Below are 17500 nucleotides of genomic sequence, written 5' to 3'. Positions count from 1 at the left end.
AATTTCCCTTTGAAATGCTATTACGGTAGATATTTCATTCACTCCACTTCAAAGACCATGCTCGCTCTCCCCTCACAACCCTGCTCTTTCATTAGTTCCTATTTCAAACAATGGAGCTTCCATTGGGGGTTATCCAGAGGACCCTCCACATCATTGGCCAATTTTGTCACACACTCAATTAGGAAACACACCATGCATATTTCATGCAGGTACAATTTTGGGCTCAAAGATCAACTGTGCAGAAATTGTCCCACTACCACACCTATTCACTCATCAGTCCCATCAAAGGCTAAAATATAGGACAGTTTGCACAAATGAAATACAGACAAATAGTGGCATACTTGCTTGCACACTGTAATTATAAACCTGAAAAAGGAGAATTCCATAGCTAAGTTATTGTCGTATCAATGCATTGTATTAGCCAAACTAAATCACTGGAGGTTGCAGGGCTTTACAGCATGTCCCCAAACAGAACCGGGTAAAATGTATTTAATTGTACTTTATTAATATTAAAACAAAATACTGAAATGTAGTTATTAGGCAAATAAACGGTCCTTTGATACAAAAAAAAAAGTCCAGAAATGTTCATATACCACTGTCTACACTTCAGAGAGCCACAGGACAGACAGACTCACTGCAAACCCATCATTGCAAATCATTTATGAAATGAATATGGATTCATTAAATATGAGAGACAGTAAAACACTGTCAGGGAGCCTCAACTGTCTCGAAATTGTAAACAGCAAATGCCTTCAGACAGTATTGTAAAGTTCAAATTGACAGCCGCTCAAAGCCCTCAGCTGTTTTTTACTGGTCAGGATGCAAAACAACAACAACAACAAAAACATCATCATCAACAACAACAACAATAACAACTACAACTTCAACAACAACAACAACAACAACAACAACAGCAACAACAACAATAACAACTTCAACAGCAACAACAATAACAACTACAACATCAACAACAATATCAACAACAATAACAACAACAACATCAGCGTCAACAACAACTACAACAACAATAAAACAACAGCGGTAAGAAGAAGAAGAAGACAAACAACAACTCACAATGTAGGATTGTTTGTCTGGGAAGACGGTTCCGAATTTTCTCGCCACTGGCACCAGAAAGGCCTCGTTTTTCCAGCACGTTGCAGGTGCTGCCGCCGCCCAGTTCAGTCGATGTGGCGGATAAACAACTTTTTTCTGGGAGTAAGTGTAACTGCTGGTCTGCGTCTGGACGGATGTGTTGTGGAGGAGCAGGGCAACCAAGGTGTTCGACTCCGTACAATGTAGAGGGAAACCAAACCACTCACAGGGCTTCCGTAGGGCTTATTACTATTATTATTATTATTATTGATAATAATAATAATAATAATAATAATAATAATAATAATAATAAATTATTTAGTATTACACACACACACACACACATATATATATATATATATATCATATGTTTTCATTTATTATTATTATTAGTAGTAGTAGTAGTAGTAGTAGTATTAATAATAATAATATTAATAATAAATTATTTAGTATTACATATATATCATATGTATTCATTTATTATTATTATTATTATTATTATTATTATTATTATTATTAATAATAATATTAACATTAATAATAATCCTAATAATTTATTTGTATTTATTTATTCTTTTTTAATTGTAGGGGTGGTTCCAGACCGCCGTGTGATTTACGACGATAAACACTTTACGACAAAACAATACCGAACCCTGTCAACGGGGGGGATCAGGTGTTTTGGCACCGATGACCTTCTTTAAAAGAAAAGGTTTCAACAACTTGTGCGAACTGAGGTTTCTGCAGCGACACATTTAAGAGAAAAGTACCAAAACTGGAAACATAACTTGGACTTTCCCACCCACCCGCAGATATTTTCTTTCGCGGCTCTCTGGCGCCACCCAGTGTGCGTTAATTAAAACTGCGGGCTTCACAACTAATATTTTTCAGACCGTCGTTTCACGAAGGGCCTTCTTTTCCATGAGAGTGAATACATTCAGGAGGGACCTACTGGTATCGCTCTTCTTAATTCTTCTTCTTCCCGTTCTTCGGCCAAATGGATCCGGCTTTTTTGGCGGCCTTGTGAAACCTCGAAAACTCACGAAACTTTGCGCACGCGCCGGGCCCAGTCCCCCCCGGCCTCGGTTTTATAGTGGCCCCGTGCATGGGCGTGGCAAAATGGCCGATTTCGGAGCATCGAACCCATTCACATTTCACCATGAAGACGCACGAAATTCGGTCCACTTACGTGACATCACGAGAAAATTATAATGCCACCACTGCCGAAACCCAACAGGAAGTCGGCCATATTGGATTAAACGTGTAGCCTTAGTCACTTTTTTGGTCATTTTCGCGCTTTTGTACTTTCGCGAACTGCGCCTCGGCGACATATCCCATCGACTTCACACTTGGCGAGTGTCTACAAGACACCTTCCCCATTCGAAGTGATTCAAATATTTCGTTTTCAAAAACGCTCGGTTGACGTGGCTTTCGGGGCCTTAGGAAACTCGAAAAACTCAACGGAACTTTGCTCAGTCCCGGTGCGTCATTTCATATTCCACAGGGTCCGTGCATGGCCGTGCCAAAATGGCCGCCGACGCCGCCCCCAGAAAAAACTTCCAGGAAAACTCACACAATTCAGTACACATATGTAACATCTCTAGAATTTAAAGAAGAGAAAAGAAAAATATTTATATATATATATATACAGTATTGCCGCCGTGACTGAAACCCGGCCATATTGAATTAAAGGTACCATTTTCGTCACTTTTTGGTAATCTTAACGTACTTTCGCAAACTCCCCCAAAGCGATTTATCAGATCGACTTCAAACTTGGAGAGTGTCTACAAGAGACCGGCTCATTTTTCATGCCCCGTACTTTCGCAGACTCCTCCTCGCCCATATTTCGGGTCCCGCCGACGCTCGCACTTCGAGTTTAATTTGTTTATCTTCCTTCCTCAGAGGTTAAAATGCTAGGTTGTGTAACCTGCACACCCATGTCGAAGACTCATTTTTGTGTATGAAATCAACTAATTTGCCAACTGGACAATCCATGACTTTTAACTTAATCAATCAGTCAATGGCTGAAGAGGAGTTTTAATTGCTTACAAAATTAGCAAATTCTTCATTAAAAGCGGAAACCCGGAGGTTGTCCAACATCAACCTTCGATGAAATTGTGAACATTCAGTTTTGGGGAGACGTGGACATTTTCCTGTTTCGTCTGACGTTCAAGTGTTTTGTTTGTGTTTTTATGAACACATCCAGGAGCTGCACATCTGCGCGTGTGCCGCAAGAGTATTCCTGGTGCATGGGGTCTATTTGAGTCCGTCATTGGTTTTGGCTTTCCCTGTCGTGTGGTCATGCGCTCCTCCTAACGTCCACCCTGCTCCGCCCCGACAGCACAATGACGTCTGTTGTGGAAACATCTCAACTGCCCTGTACATCGGTAAAAAAATAAATAAATAAATAAAAAATCCTATTTCTATTGATCAATTCATTATTTTACTAATTCATATGAATTCATTTTTCATCAGATCAGTGATTGTCAACCTTTTTTCTTTCCTTTTTATTTCAGGGACCCTCAAGTTGATATGCAATAAATGGACGTGGCACCGGATGTATTTGGGGGACTCCGATCTGAGAACGTTTTTATTATGATCCAGTCCAAACTTCCATACCTGTCTACCCTATAGACAGACAGTGAACTGGGATCAAAACAGTCATTATTGTCCACTCTCTAATGCTGCTTACATCTTGTAAATGAAATAACATTTTGCTGGGGACCCCCTCGAACCTCTTTGAGGACGGCTACGGGGTTCCCGGACCCCACATTGAGAACCACTGGTTTGGATCACCTGCTTGTTGCTCCAAACTCGGCCTCCAAGATAAGACGCCCCCTGTTGGTGACATCTGGTAGAACAGCATGGTTACCTTTATCCTGTTTAAAATACTATTTATTTGTATGTGTCATATACTAAAATGAGTGGTTTTTTTTGTTTTTTTTGTGTTTTTTTAGCAAAATCTTTTGCTTTCAGCTACTGATATGAGCTGATCAATGTATCTGCACTCACTTTTTCCCTACTTTTCATAGAGCCCAATAAGTAGGCCAATCTTAGTATTAATCATTTCCGAAACATAGTCAGATATTCCAGTGAATAAATTCCTGTTTTTGACTGGAGGTGATATTTGACCTATTGGTCCTTACACCGATGCTCACATGCACGGAGCGGAAACCAAAAGAGAACAGGACTATAGAGGTGACCTGGCTTTATTTGGGTTGCCAAAAACCTCCCATTGATTTTAGTTTTTTTTTGATTTTGACAATTTATTATACATTTTCACAGTTTCTTCACATTCACGATAAAGCACTTCTACACCTGGCTGTGTTGACATGAATCGAATTTAGATAAAACCTTCCATTTAACTTCTGCAAGGACCTCAGATTGCTGATCCTGTTAAGTCCAGTGAAGCTTACAGAGCCAGGACCGTATGGTCACACACCGTGCTTTTCTCCCTTTACCTCACATGCTTTTCCATACGTGGATATATTTTCTCTCGATGGGCTAAAGTTATAGGATTCAATACTTTTTTTTTTTTTTTTTTTTTTTACTGAATCTAGTCAAACAATATATTGATAATACATTCTACATGAATGTAATTATAAAGTAGTTTGAAAATAGTGGTCAAACATGGAGCAACTGTCAGTTATTAAAGAAAAAAGAAAAAACATATGGTACTGTATGCTTTCTTAAGGGAAAAATGTGAACTTTAATAAAATGGTAACTTTTTTTTTTTTTTTTACTGTAACTGGGGTGGTAGTCATGGTGTGTTTGACGTGCACCGGCACTCTGAGCGGTCACATGTGAGGCCGCTGGAATGCGTCAGGCGGACGCTGCGCTGGGGCCTTCCGTCATATGCCTCCCACCTCCAGCCCCGAACAAAGACGTCTTGGTAGTGGGAGCGGATCTGGAGGTTGGAGATGGACAAAAAGAACTTCCATGTGATGATAAAAGACTTATTTCAACTTTAATTCAACTTGGGGTTTTTTTTTTTTTTTTTTTTTTTTGGTGTTATCTAAAAAAAAAAAAAAAAAGAAGAGGAAGGTGCATTAAAAAAAGTTTTTAAAGTAACAATCATACAACATTAGATACAAAAATGTCAATATAAAACAAACCTAAAAGTGAACAATAAACAGTAAAATGAAACCTAGAAAGTAAACGAAAGAAACAAGAAAAATTGGCAATGTACAATAAACCTAAAAAATACATGAACATTATACCTCTGTATCAAAAATGCATATTCTGTCAAACATAGGAAATTGTGACAGTAAGTAATAAGTGTAAGTTTTGTGAGTGTAAGACTTATTGGGTATTATATGAATAGAATTTTCCACTGTGCTGAAAACATTACATTACATTACATTGCATTACATTACATTACATTGCGCTCCATTACATTACGTCATTTATCAGATGCTTTTTTCCAAAGCCACTTTTAAAATAAGTTGATTTGTCACAGAATCAAAGCAGCTGTATGTTAGTCGCAGCTAAACACTCTCGAGAAACAAGCGGAGCTATAATACTGATGTATTTTGTAATGATCGTATGTCAGACAGACAGTAAAGGGAAATCAGACGCTCCCATATTCATTTGAACACGACCGATTTGAGATGCATCCGCTGTGTATCACTGGGTGTATCACGGTGTCATTCTGGCCCCGGCCTCCCTAAAATCCCAACGATCCCCTCTTCCCACCACTTTCCTTCTCGACTGTAGTGTGTGTATGCTGGCTGGATTAAGATGATTAGCGGCCATCAGGATTTACACAACCGATCTAGGGCACCAGCAGAAAGCTGATTTCTTCAAACAACTTTCATTGGTATTATTAAAAAAACAATAATCATAATAATAAGTTAGAAAAAGAGCTTCCCTCTGGATGGACTGATAAAACAATGTTTGATGACGAATTACTTATCCAAACTAGACCTTACCGTAATGACGCATAGTGCAACACCGGCCAAAACGAGTTTTTTGTGGAACTGTATTTAAAGCATTTGTGCCGCGTTCCTTTTAGTGTAAAAATTGCATTTGAACAGATCTTCTCGATGGAACAGATCTTTTACGCACAGTGATTACTCTAATGTTTGCGGTGGCCCCCGGGGCGGTCGAACTGGTATTTACTCGAGTGCCGGCCCTGATCACAGCTCCGCCGTCAGGTGATTCTCACAAGACCAGCAGCTTAATCCTCCCCAGCGCCACTAAAAAGGAAACACATAAAGTGGAGCCTCTCAAAATGAGCGTGTAACCCACTGGAACACAGTGTACTTTTCGCTTTCCGGGGCTTTTTCGCCACAGACGTTGCGAGTTATCATTCTGATCTAATTTCAAGATCCACAAAGGAGGACCCGTCTCTAAGTGAGATTCCACACCCTTCCGGGGGGAACTAATTCGCCGCCGTTGCAAGGGGGAAAAAGCCGGCGTGGAAATTAGATTTGTTCTAACTGATTAGAGGGTTGAAGGGACGGGGTGCTGAAGTGCGACGATGAAGGCGTCGGGTCTCTGCCTGCTCTGGTTCCTCCTGCTCTGGACCCACCCGGCCCGGGCCCAGTTCCCCCGGGTCTGCTGCACCGTGGAGGGCGTCGTCTCCAAGCAGTGCTGCCCCGCGCTGGGACCCAACCCCGCCGACGTGTGCGGGGCTCTGTCGGGCCGGGGGAGCTGCTCCGCCATCCGGGTGGACGAGAAGCCCTGGGGGGGACCGTACCGGCTCAGGAACGTGGACGACAGGGAGAGGTGGCCCACCAAGTTCTTCAACCAGACCTGCCGCTGCACAGGTGAGTTGGGTCCATGAGCTCCTTTAGAAACCACCTAAACAAACCGATCACCCTGCCGTGGTCTCAAAATCTACAAACCCCCGTGTGTTGCACCTTTTTTCCTCTCCTTGTCCCCAGGCAACTTTGCCGGATTCGACTGCGGGCAGTGCAAGTTCGGCTGGACCGGACCCAACTGCGACCAGAGGAAAGCTCCGGTGGTCAGGAAGGACATCCACTCCCTGACCCCCGTGGAGCTCCAGGAGTTCCTGGACGTGTTGGACCTGGCCAAGACCACCACACACCCAGACTACGTCATCGCCACGCAGCACTGGCTCGGGCTCCTGGGCCCCAACGGAACCGAGCCCCAGTTCGCCAACATCTCCATCTACGACTTCTTCGTCTGGCAGCACTACTACTCTGTCCGAGACACTCTCCTCGGTGAAAACCCCCTTTTCCATTATCTCCTATTGGCAAACTAAAACGATTTGTCAAGATTTTTTATTAACATCACTCCATGTATTCGAAATTTGTCATAAAAATACATTTGTTTGATATGGTTTGTTTAGTCAAAGGAACAGTGCCAGAGATCAGACGCTGTAACACTCAGCAGGATTAGTGATAATTACTATTAATCATTTGATGAAAAATAATTTCTAAAGCTAATGATTTCCTAAGAGCTTTCCTCGAGGTCGACACTCTGTAAAAGCTTAGATGCGTGTGTTGGTGCCGCATTTGATCACTGGGGCACCGTTATCTCGCTCATCCGAGACTTCATTTCCCTGCAGGTCCGGGTCGTCCATTCAGAGCCATCGATTTCTCCCACAAAGGACCTGCTTTTATCACCTGGCACAGATATCACCTCCTGAGCCTGGAGAGAGAGTTACAGGTAAATACACAATACTACTGATATTAAATTATAATATATTAGTTACTGTATATTATTATTATTATTATTATTATTATTATTATTATTATTATTAATAATAATAATAATAATAATATAATAATAATAATAATAATAATAATAATAATGATAACAATAATAATAATAATAATAATGATAGTACCATTATTATTATTATTATTATTATTATTATTATTATTATATTTTGTTTTACTACTATTAGCTTTTAAATACAAATTGTTTGCGATTCATAAACAACAACATAATTCGTGACTCAAAAACAGGTAGTTTTTTTTATTTGATGCATTTCAGAATTTAACATTTTCAAACAATTAAACAAATGTAAATGTAATAAAAATCCGATCATAAAATATTATTCAAAAGTATATACGATATAACTTCCATTGTTCCCGTTCCCTGTATCCAGAGACTGACGGGAAATGAGAACTTTGCCGTGCCGTTCTGGAACTTTGCCACGGGCCAGAACGACTGTGACGTGTGCACGGATGCCCTCCTGGGGGGCCGCAACCCCGAGGACCCCTCCCTCATCAGCAACCAGTCCAGGTTCTCCAACTGGGGCGTGGTGTGCAACAGGTCAGTCCGAGCAATGAACCCAGCCATAATTCAAATCCGCGAAAGCCGGATCGGTCCCGGCCCCCGGGGCGGAGTTTCACGCCACGGCCTCTGAATCAGACAAGGTTAAAAATGTCTGCCCTCTCTCCCAGCCTGGACGAATACAACCGCCTGGTGACGCTGTGCAACGGCACCAACGAGGGTCTGATCCGGAGGGGCATCATGGAGAGGTCCAACACCAGCCTGCCCACCATGAGCGACGTGAGGGGCTGTCTCAACCTCAGGGAGTTCGACAGCGCTCCCTTCTTCACCAACTCCACCTTCAGCTTTCGGTACGCCCAGACCCGCCCGCTTTGGCGAGATGCCCCACACCCATTCCCCGCGCGCCCGTAAACGAAGCTTCGTTACTTCCAGGAATGCCCTGGAAGGCTACGAGAAGCCGAACGGAGAGCTGGACGAGTCGGTGAACAACCTGCACAACCTGGTGCACTCCTTCCTCAACGGAACCAGCGCCATGTCCCACTCCGCCGCCAACGACCCCATTTTCCTGGTCAGAAATTCCCCTCTTTTTTTCTGGGGGTGGGGGATAACGTGATTTAAGACGACAAATTGGGTCAACGCTTTGCAATGCCGAGCGCCGGGTTCGATGTTCCGGTGGCTTACCTCCATAGAAAAACCCGCCGTCGTTAACGCTAAGATAAAAGCTGGAAAAAACCCGGCAAATCCCCCACGGAACCGGAGTTAATCTGGATTCTGCTCAATTGGTTGTTTCTTTACAGTGATTTCTCTTGGTTTGAAAATAACCGCCCCCGTTTCTCAGCTCCGGGCCCGAGGCCTGAGATAACTAGTTGGTTTTCCTTGGGGGTTACGGCGAGAGCTTTTTTTCGAAGGTATTTATGGTTCCCCGCGTTGAATGAACCGGGTTTTTTGGTCTTTTTTTTCCCTCCCCTCACGGTCGCAGGTGCTTCACGCGTTTACGGACGCCATATTCGACGAGTGGATGAGGCGATTTGTTCCGTCCAACGCCAGCTTCCCGGATGAGATGGCCCCGATCGGACACAACAGGGAGTACAACATGGTGCCGTTCTTCCCCCCGGTCACAAACGAGGAGATCTACATCCCGTCGGAGCAGCTGGGCTATTCCTACGCCATCGCCCTGGACGGTAAGAAACGAAAAAGGGAGAAAAGGAAAATTGTGGTTTCTACTGCGCTGAACCCATGATGAATTTGCTTCACGACAAAAGACCCCATTGATTTTACTCACCCATGGAAATGTCTCTCCCAGCACTGTGATTTCTTCTTAACTCTCCCCCTCTCTCTCCACCCCCGATTCCTCCGCAGAATTAGAGGGCGGAACGGTGTTCGTCCTGGGGTCGACCCTCGGCGGCGTTTTCATCGGCCTCCTGGTGCTCATGCTCCTGCTGGTGCTTTACATGAAACAGCGCAGGAACCGGGGTTTCGAACCTCTGATCCACGCGGATTTCACCAGCAAAAAATACACGGAGGAAGCCTAGAGCCTTCGCAAGGCGCTCACGAAATTTTACACCGATGTTTTTGCGCGCGCCTGGAAAACAAACAAAAAAAAAACCCCAGCAGAAACTTAAGTTATTGGTGGTTCTCCTCTCTGAACTGCCGGGAAGCAAAAAAATAATGTTTGACCTCATGACCTTAAATGGGCAAAACAAACATGTGCTTGTGATGAGTGCTAATTTCATGTTTTGTTCCGCGCGTCCTCCAGCCGTTGCTGCGAAAACCAGTGAAAGTTTTCCATTGATGACATTAACTGTGCCCTCATAGTAAATCATGTACAGTATTTGAATGCCTTCGTTAACCTTCCCGTGTGGCGATATTGCAAATGTCAGCGCCATTGTTCACTGATCGGCTGAGGAAACTTGATTTCTCAGAGGAAAGAAAAAAATCAGTTATCAATTAAAATCAAGGTAAACAAATGTACGTTTTTGCATCTTGGTCTGTATTCTTGTCGGATTGAGATTATTTTCACAGCCCCGAAGCCGAACCCCACGCATTCTCAATGTACTCGAAACGGCAGTTAAGAAGAAAAAAAAAAAAAAGTTTGTGAAAACGATGTCATTGACATTTGTGTTTTGGAGTCGTTTGAATTCGTCTGACGTACACACACACACACACACACACACACACCGAAATCAGTTTCTCACATTTTATTGCAAAAGATTTTCACCATTAAAAGTGCAATTATACAAAACTAAAAAGGGCATCCTTTGCATCCATTACTCCCATGAACCCATGTTTCAATGGAGCGACATTTTGCTCTCAACGTGTGACGTCTCCGAAATTCCACATTAATACTCTAAAGTTTAAAGGCAACAAAGAAAAGCTCAACAAATATTCATTTGATACACTGCAAAAAAAAAAAAAAAAAAAAGCCAAGTGGATAAGGGATATAATATAGCGTATAATACTGGCTAATTCCCTTGATATGTAAGCTTAGTTGGCTTTTGGAGAGTGTTTCTGTAGCTGACTCCCAGGCTCTCGGGGAGCGGCGGACGGACGGGGTTTCTTTTTTTTTTTTTTTTTTTTGTTTGGCTTAAGTTTTGGAGGCCGGATCCCCCACGCCCCCCTTCAGGACAGCAGGCAGTGCTCCGCCAAGTGGCTCAGCCGGAGCGCTCATCCCTGTCCGGGCTCCACACATTCTCATTTCACAGGTGACTGTGGCTGGATTCAAGCGAGACAGAACCGCTCGAGCTTCAAAGATAAATTTAGGGGCCCCACTTTATTTTTTATTTTTTTTTTTGCATCTCTCGACGTGGTTTCCGTTCGGTACCTCCTCCCCCTCTTCCCCTCACAATTCTCGACGTTTTTTTTGTTTTGTTTTGTTATCGTAACGAGTCATTGTGTTGGAGCAAGTTATATACACATTACAGGACCTCTTTTTTTTTTTTTTAAGACAGTGTAACAGCGTTTTTGTTAATGCTCCTCTTCAAGTCTAGTCTTGTCCGGAGGGTTTTCTGACAATATTTTTGTATCTGTAATAACAGCTGTCCAGTTATTTGGGGTACAAAATAAAAAATAAAAAAAGATATGTCAGAAACCTTTGCGGTTTTGGTCGACATCGCATAACTGGGGTGAAGACGGTCCGGGAGAATATGTTCATGAAATCCTCCAAAACAAAGAACCAGCATTAGTCTGGTTCACTTGGATTATTCTGGCTTTGACCGTAACCACCTCACGTTTTGCTCTTAGTAGTTTCGGGTAAAAAATACCCAAACTGCACCCCCCCCCTCCCCCGACGCCAGCTTCCCTTCAAACAACATTAAAACACTTTGCAAGGCCAATAATTATAATCCGTGTGAATTTAACGATGTTGGCATAATATGAGAATGTTTTAATCCTGAGTCGCCAAGCAAAATCTCATTTAGAAATATGAACAATACTCCACAACAAACACTCTGTCCGACGGTTTTTATGGTCTGGATCATCTCATATTAACGGAACATTTCTATGGAGTGCGGGTTCCGACACTCAAATTAAAGAATCATGCTCATTACATTATTCGGGGGTAACTCTGACGTTCATTGCACTGTTCCAATGGACTTAGGGCTCACACATAAACAATCTATATCTGGAAAGCCTTTCTGCTACATTTCCTTTATAACCTTTTTGTCCCAAATAAACATTGACTGAATATAAAACAACATAACATTTCAACATGATGGCCGCTCATTTGCTTCTTGAATGTGTTGAAAAAATAAAAAATTAAAAAAAATTAAAAAAAATGAATATATGCAGTCATTTGTAATGTATGGGCATGAGTAAAACAATTACATTGAATTATATATAATCTTTTTCATATATAATTTATGCATTCATATCAAAAAGGTTTATAGAAAAAAATAAGCACAATAAACTAATAAAAAATTCAACATTCAAGGTGGAAGCCAAATGTTTTTAAATTGATCATGGCCAGATCATTTCTTTTTTTAATTCTGAAATTATAATATTGACCTGTGTATTGCCATCGAATGGCAGAAGTCAACTCAAAGAGTTAGTAAACCTCTGCCTCTTTTCGTCACCCTCTAACAACCCCATTTAAAACGTGGTTCCAAACAACACGACACAGAGTTTTTGCATTTTTTTGTTATTTTTTTGTTTGAAAAACTGAATCAAAGTGCGCGGGCGTTTTTTTTTTTCTCACACGGAGACTTTCATCAACAAGACGCTTTTTTTTCTTTATCAGTTCGTTCGAATGGCATCAGCGTGACAGCACAGTGGAACGACGCCAAGGATATCAAGTTTTAAGGATGGCACTGCACAATCTTTGGGAGGGCGGGGAATCGCGGTGAATTGCCGGCTCCTTGTTCTATCTCCGAGCGCGTGCGCCCCCGCGACGTCTCTCCGGCCTCGAGAAACTGTCGCCTTCACCGCAGCTCCCATCTGCCTGGATACAAAAAAAAGGCAAAAATGTAAACCCTGCTGTCCCAAGTCGAGTTGTACTGTAGAGTCCCCCGCCCCCTGCCCGGCGGCCATTATCTGGCCTGTAGGTGGAGGACCACCAGGGCAGAGAGGGCCAGCAGGACGGGTAAGGCTAGCGAGGGGGCGGGGCCGGCGGCCGAGGACTCCGCTGGCCCGCCGCGGTCCGCCTCCACCACGGGAGCCTCGGTGGCCAAAAAGTCTGAGTCTGTGGTGCAGGACTCCGTGCAGCCGCTGCCGCTGCCTGAGCTGCTCCCCTCGTCACCTGCAACACAGCACCACGTGCACATCTTAGAGGAGTGGTTTGGACTTTCTTCCAGTTTATCTCCCGTTTTACACTCAGCCCTCATGTAGGAAGAGGGTGGGTCGCAGCCTTTTCTCCGAACTGGACGAGCGGCTCTGTACTCCCCTCAGGGGTTTAATGCAAGTAATGGGTCGGGACAAATACGCAATTTGCGTTCAGTGCAAAAGGTCACTCCACATTTCAGCCAAAAGTGAACGGCAGCCTGACTTTACACATTCAGAAAAAAAACTAAAAACCCATTTGGTTTTATTGCTAAACCCCTTGTTTGCAGGCACTGCTTTCATAGCTCCACCAAAATATGTGACCTGCCAAGTTCTGTGACACTTTTCCCCGTGTATTTACTAGACACCTGAAAAGATGAGAAGACTGTAGCTCATCACAAGAAAAGTCAGTAAGTCATTGACGCACTTTTAACTGAAAAAAAGTACTTTACCTGTCAAAAAGTGTTTTGTTTGGTTGTCGCACTGCTCTCAAAATCTTAACTTTATATACGCAACTTCAGCGTCACACAACTTGGCGAGTCACCCATTTTGGGTGCAACACCAGTAACAACACTGCGGCACCAGCGTTGAAAATAGCGACGCCAAATTTAGCGAAACAAATTATGGATGTCTTTTTAAAAATAACTCCTCAGTGATACGGCTATGGCATCATGTTCACTTTGCCTGAAACACGGAGCAAGATTCTGCGCCGCACGCAGATTGTGGATTTGTCCCCCCCGCGACCTGCATCGAAACTCCCGATGGAGCGTCCAGTTTGGAGGGAACAATAGAACCCGCCTACGTCGGCCATGAGGGATGAGGGATAAAACAAACAGGCATATACAGTGTATATCTGCAGTTTAAAATATCCCACTTGAGTCCTGGAAGTAGATGTCGTTGCCGTTGTAGGCGTTCTTCAGCTTGTTGGTCATCACCCTCAGAGCCATGATCTGCTGGCGGATCAGCGTGTCCGGGCGCGTGATGTCCACGCTGACCTCAGGGTTATTCAGCTGGTTGGTCAGTCCGTCCTTCTGGACCTCAGGGAAGTACCTGCCGGGACAACAACAACAAGAACAACAACAACAACAACAACAGATTACATACTACATAAAAGAAACCATAATAGTATATACGTCACTGTAATTACTCAAATAAAGTAATTACAGCCATTAAGTAATTATATTACTTCTACTTCCTGATTACTTATTTACTCTGACTATTACTATCTACTATAACTACTACTACTACTACTAGTACAATTAATATGACAACTACTACAACTGTAACTGATTAATGGTACTACTACTACTACAACAACAACTACTACTACTATGACAACTGCAAAAACAACAACTAGTATATACTACTACAACTGACGTTATTACTACCACTACTACTACAGTTACTATTACTGCTATAACTATGAATCTACAACTACTACTATTTTTACGATGACAATGACAATTATTACAACTAATACTATCATTGTTACTACTTCTACTACTACAACTACTACCACAACTATTACTATTTCGTACTACTAGCACAAATAATAACACGATTACTACCACTACACTACTACACATACTATAATACTATTATACAATAATAACAACAACAATAATAACAATAATAATAGTAATAATAATACAACTATCACTATACTATTGTACTATAACCATACAATCAACAACACCCATAATAATAATAATAACACATTTGAGGGGCTACTTCTTATGAGCGTTATGAAGTTAATCTTCTGTTTTGAGCTGAAGTTTCTTTTTTCCCCCGGCACTGCTCTCTGGCGCAGGGCTCCGGCCCGCAGAGAGATTATCTGAAGCTGAAGGCGTGTTATCGCAGAGTCGCTAATGACACCAGACAACCTTATTATGGTCCCTGAGCTCCCAGGAATGCAGGGAATTCTGCAGCGGTCTCACGAGCGAGGACGGAGGAAACAGGGTTTTGTTTTTTCTCCCCTTCTTCTTCTTCCTCTTCCTCTTCCTCTTCTTCCGATGGAGGCCCCGCCATCGCCAGGCGGCCCTCCGTCACGTCATTGTCTGGGGAGACGGCGAGCTAATCACGGCGGGGTGACTTGACCGATGGACGGTGTGGCACGTCGCTCGGGGGGGGCGGGGTTGAAAAAGTATTTTGTTCGCCACGTGAGGCCATTCCGAGCAGATTCTGCCCCATTTTGTTTTGCTCTCCCGCCCACCCTCCCTCCGGTCACCGTGGACGCTAAACATCCTGGTCTGATCTTCTAATCGAAAGAAACAATGAGCACATAACATGACGCCAGAAACAACGCCGAGAGATTTCATGGGAAGGACAACAACATTTTCACCTAAATTCTGAGTCGATGTGAATTATTATTATCATCATAAGACTTATTCATAGGCTTATTCAACCGCATTCTGCTGGGGGGCACATTTTAAGGCTGGCTTAGGGGCCTGACAAATTCAACAACACTTTTTACAGTTGGCTAGACCGGTGAAACAAAGAAAAAAGCAAAGGAAGATGCAAAACCGCCGTCATATTCTTCAAATTCTCTTGAGCAATTTAATAGAAAAAAGCTTAAAATGAACTTTTCCTCTGTGATATTCTTAAAAGGCACACCGCACACTTCTGCATAGGCATAAGTACTTGGTACATGGCTGGTACTTTAATCCCTCCAGGTATTTCTGAAATGAATCAAACTACAGTTCGTTCCTGACCTTTAAATGTCCGCCTTAACACATGGGCCCCGTTTGACCCGTGGGCCGCTGGTTGACGCGGCCTACCATGAGGGTTCTAGTCCGAGGCATGGCAAACGGTGGGGTTTGGGGGATATCTGTAATTCTCAAATGTGTTGTTTTGACAGTCAAATTCGAGCCACAGTAAAATAGTCTGAATCCACTCTTTTGATTGAATGTGTTGAAAGCCTCAACCCACTTTGGCTACACAAGTTCCCTTTTAACCGGGAGGAGGCATTTAGAAATCAAGTCTAAAGTGCGCCGATCTGCTTAGCCCCGGCGGAAAAAGTTTATAATCAGATTTTTTTTTTTTTTTCTTTAATGCTGCGACCAGACCGGGGTGACGCGCGGTGAGTCGAGAGGACTTTGGGCTCCGGTTTCCGCCGTTACCTGCCCTTGGTGTGGCCGTTCCAGCACTGCTCGTCCTCGGCCCCGGCCGCCGCCACCCTCTCCCCCGCGCAGGTCTCCTCCGGCAGGGCCGACCAGAACTTCTTGGACAGCTTCAGCTTCTCCTTGATGTCCACCACCTGTTTGTGTTTGGGGTGTGTGGAAGGGGGTGGAAACGGGTGGAATTCAAGAGAGGGACAAATCAATCCAGAATCAACTCAATGCGCGGCACCGGCCCGAGACGCACAAAGTGTATCGGCGTTTTCTAGACGATCATTATAGACTGTATGGACACAAGTGGCTCATATTACATGGAACCTAAATGTTTCCTGTGGGCAGGACTCACGCCCATTGAGGCGGCAACGGAATTAGCATATAGACGAGCTGGAGTCACGTAAGGGCTCTTAAGACGTGTAGGGGCCGTTCGGATGGGGCGCGTGAGGGTGCTCAAACAGGAGAGAAAGCTGGTGCAATAACCGAGCAGAATGGGCACACGCAGCATAGTGGAAAGAGCAAATATACATGTGTGAGTAATATCCATCGGAGCTACTAATGTACGCCGGAATTTGCATTCGAGATATACTGTAGGAATCGATACAGGGTCAATCCCTCCACTCCCTCATGTTGAGATACGGTTCCAGCTCAAGAAGGGTGCGTTTTTATCTATTATGCATGCAGGCCAAACTGTGCAGCAGATTTACACAAACAAGACTCATAACGACCAGCGGCTGATTAAAAACTTAAATCAGAGAAATGGCCGATTCAGGAGTGTGATTAGATGCAGAGAGAGAGAGAGAGAGAGAGAGAGAGAGCGGGAGAGAGAGGCAGAGAGCGAGAGAGCAAGAGAGAGCGAGGGAGATGATAGCTCCCACTGTACGTCTCCTTCTCTTCCAGAACCCGCCGGTCGTACAGAGCGGTGCGGAGACGGCTCTTTTATTTCGTTCTCAAAACGTACATTGTTATTACGTTAAACTCGGGGAAAACTATGCCCCGCGCCTCACACACCTATGGTGGGAACCACGACAACTGAACTTGGGATAACATTATCTGTGACTCAAACAAAGCAGAGGCCTTAATTTGCCATTTAAACATCCCCGACGCGGCCAACAAACACATGTGAGGACGGCGAAACCCGGGCAGCGCGTGTGTCGCCGTGCGAATTAATGATTAAAAAAAAACAACAAAAAAAAACAACATTTTGGAAACGAGAATGTAAAACCTGAATCCCACCCTCCAATGGACAGACAGATTTATTCCTTATCTCTTTTGACCAGAATCAGGACAAAGGCGATGCTTAGGAAACGAGGGACAGAGCGGGGTTCTTTTTTTTTTTC

General features: G+C 43.5%; 2 protein-coding genes across 2 annotated transcripts in view; one reads left to right on the top strand and one right to left on the bottom strand.

The window, feature by feature from the left end:
• The first annotated feature begins 6372 nt into the window (after positions 1–6372).
• Positions 6373–10286, top strand: dct (dopachrome tautomerase). The gene is made up of 8 exons (XM_080019800.1): positions 6373–6860; positions 6978–7277; positions 7625–7725; positions 8171–8337; positions 8469–8648; positions 8731–8866; positions 9278–9479; positions 9658–10286. Exons 1-8 carry the CDS (start codon positions 6572–6574, stop codon positions 9828–9830), a joined length of 1548 nt encoding a protein of 515 aa, XP_079875926.1. The 5' UTR covers positions 6373–6571; the 3' UTR covers positions 9831–10286.
• A 269-nt stretch (positions 10287–10555) lies between these two features.
• LOC307243778 (glypican-6-like) overlaps positions 10556–17500 on the bottom strand; it is an 82696-nt gene continuing 75751 nt past the window's right edge. Inside the window, exons 7-9 of the mRNA XM_080018723.1 lie at positions 16170–16306; positions 13925–14100; positions 10556–13030 (exon numbers count right to left, since the gene is read on the bottom strand). Coding sequence (XP_079874849.1) covers positions 12822–13030; positions 13925–14100; positions 16170–16306 — 522 coding nt within the window. The 3' untranslated portion in view covers positions 10556–12821. The remainder of the gene's footprint in view (positions 13031–13924; positions 14101–16169; positions 16307–17500) is intronic.

Source organism: Zeus faber (assembly GCF_960531495.2).
Source record: "Zeus faber genome assembly, chromosome: 18".
Classification (NCBI taxonomy): Eukaryota; Metazoa; Chordata; class Actinopteri; order Zeiformes; family Zeidae; genus Zeus; species Zeus faber.
The sequence above is the reverse complement of the archived record's forward strand: the minus strand, read 5'-3'. Positions and strand labels throughout refer to the sequence as shown.

Coding starts and splice junctions, on each gene's coding strand:
- dct (XM_080019800.1), top strand. CDS start 6,572: ATGAAGGCGTCGGGTCTCTGCCTGCTCTGGTTCCTCCTGCTCTGGACC. Junction 6,861..6,977: donor CCAGACCTGCCGCTGCACAG/GTGAGTTGGGTC, acceptor CCTTGTCCCCAG/GCAACTTTGCCGGATTCGAC. Junction 8,867..9,277: donor CCAACGACCCCATTTTCCTG/GTCAGAAATTCC, acceptor TCACGGTCGCAG/GTGCTTCACGCGTTTACGGA.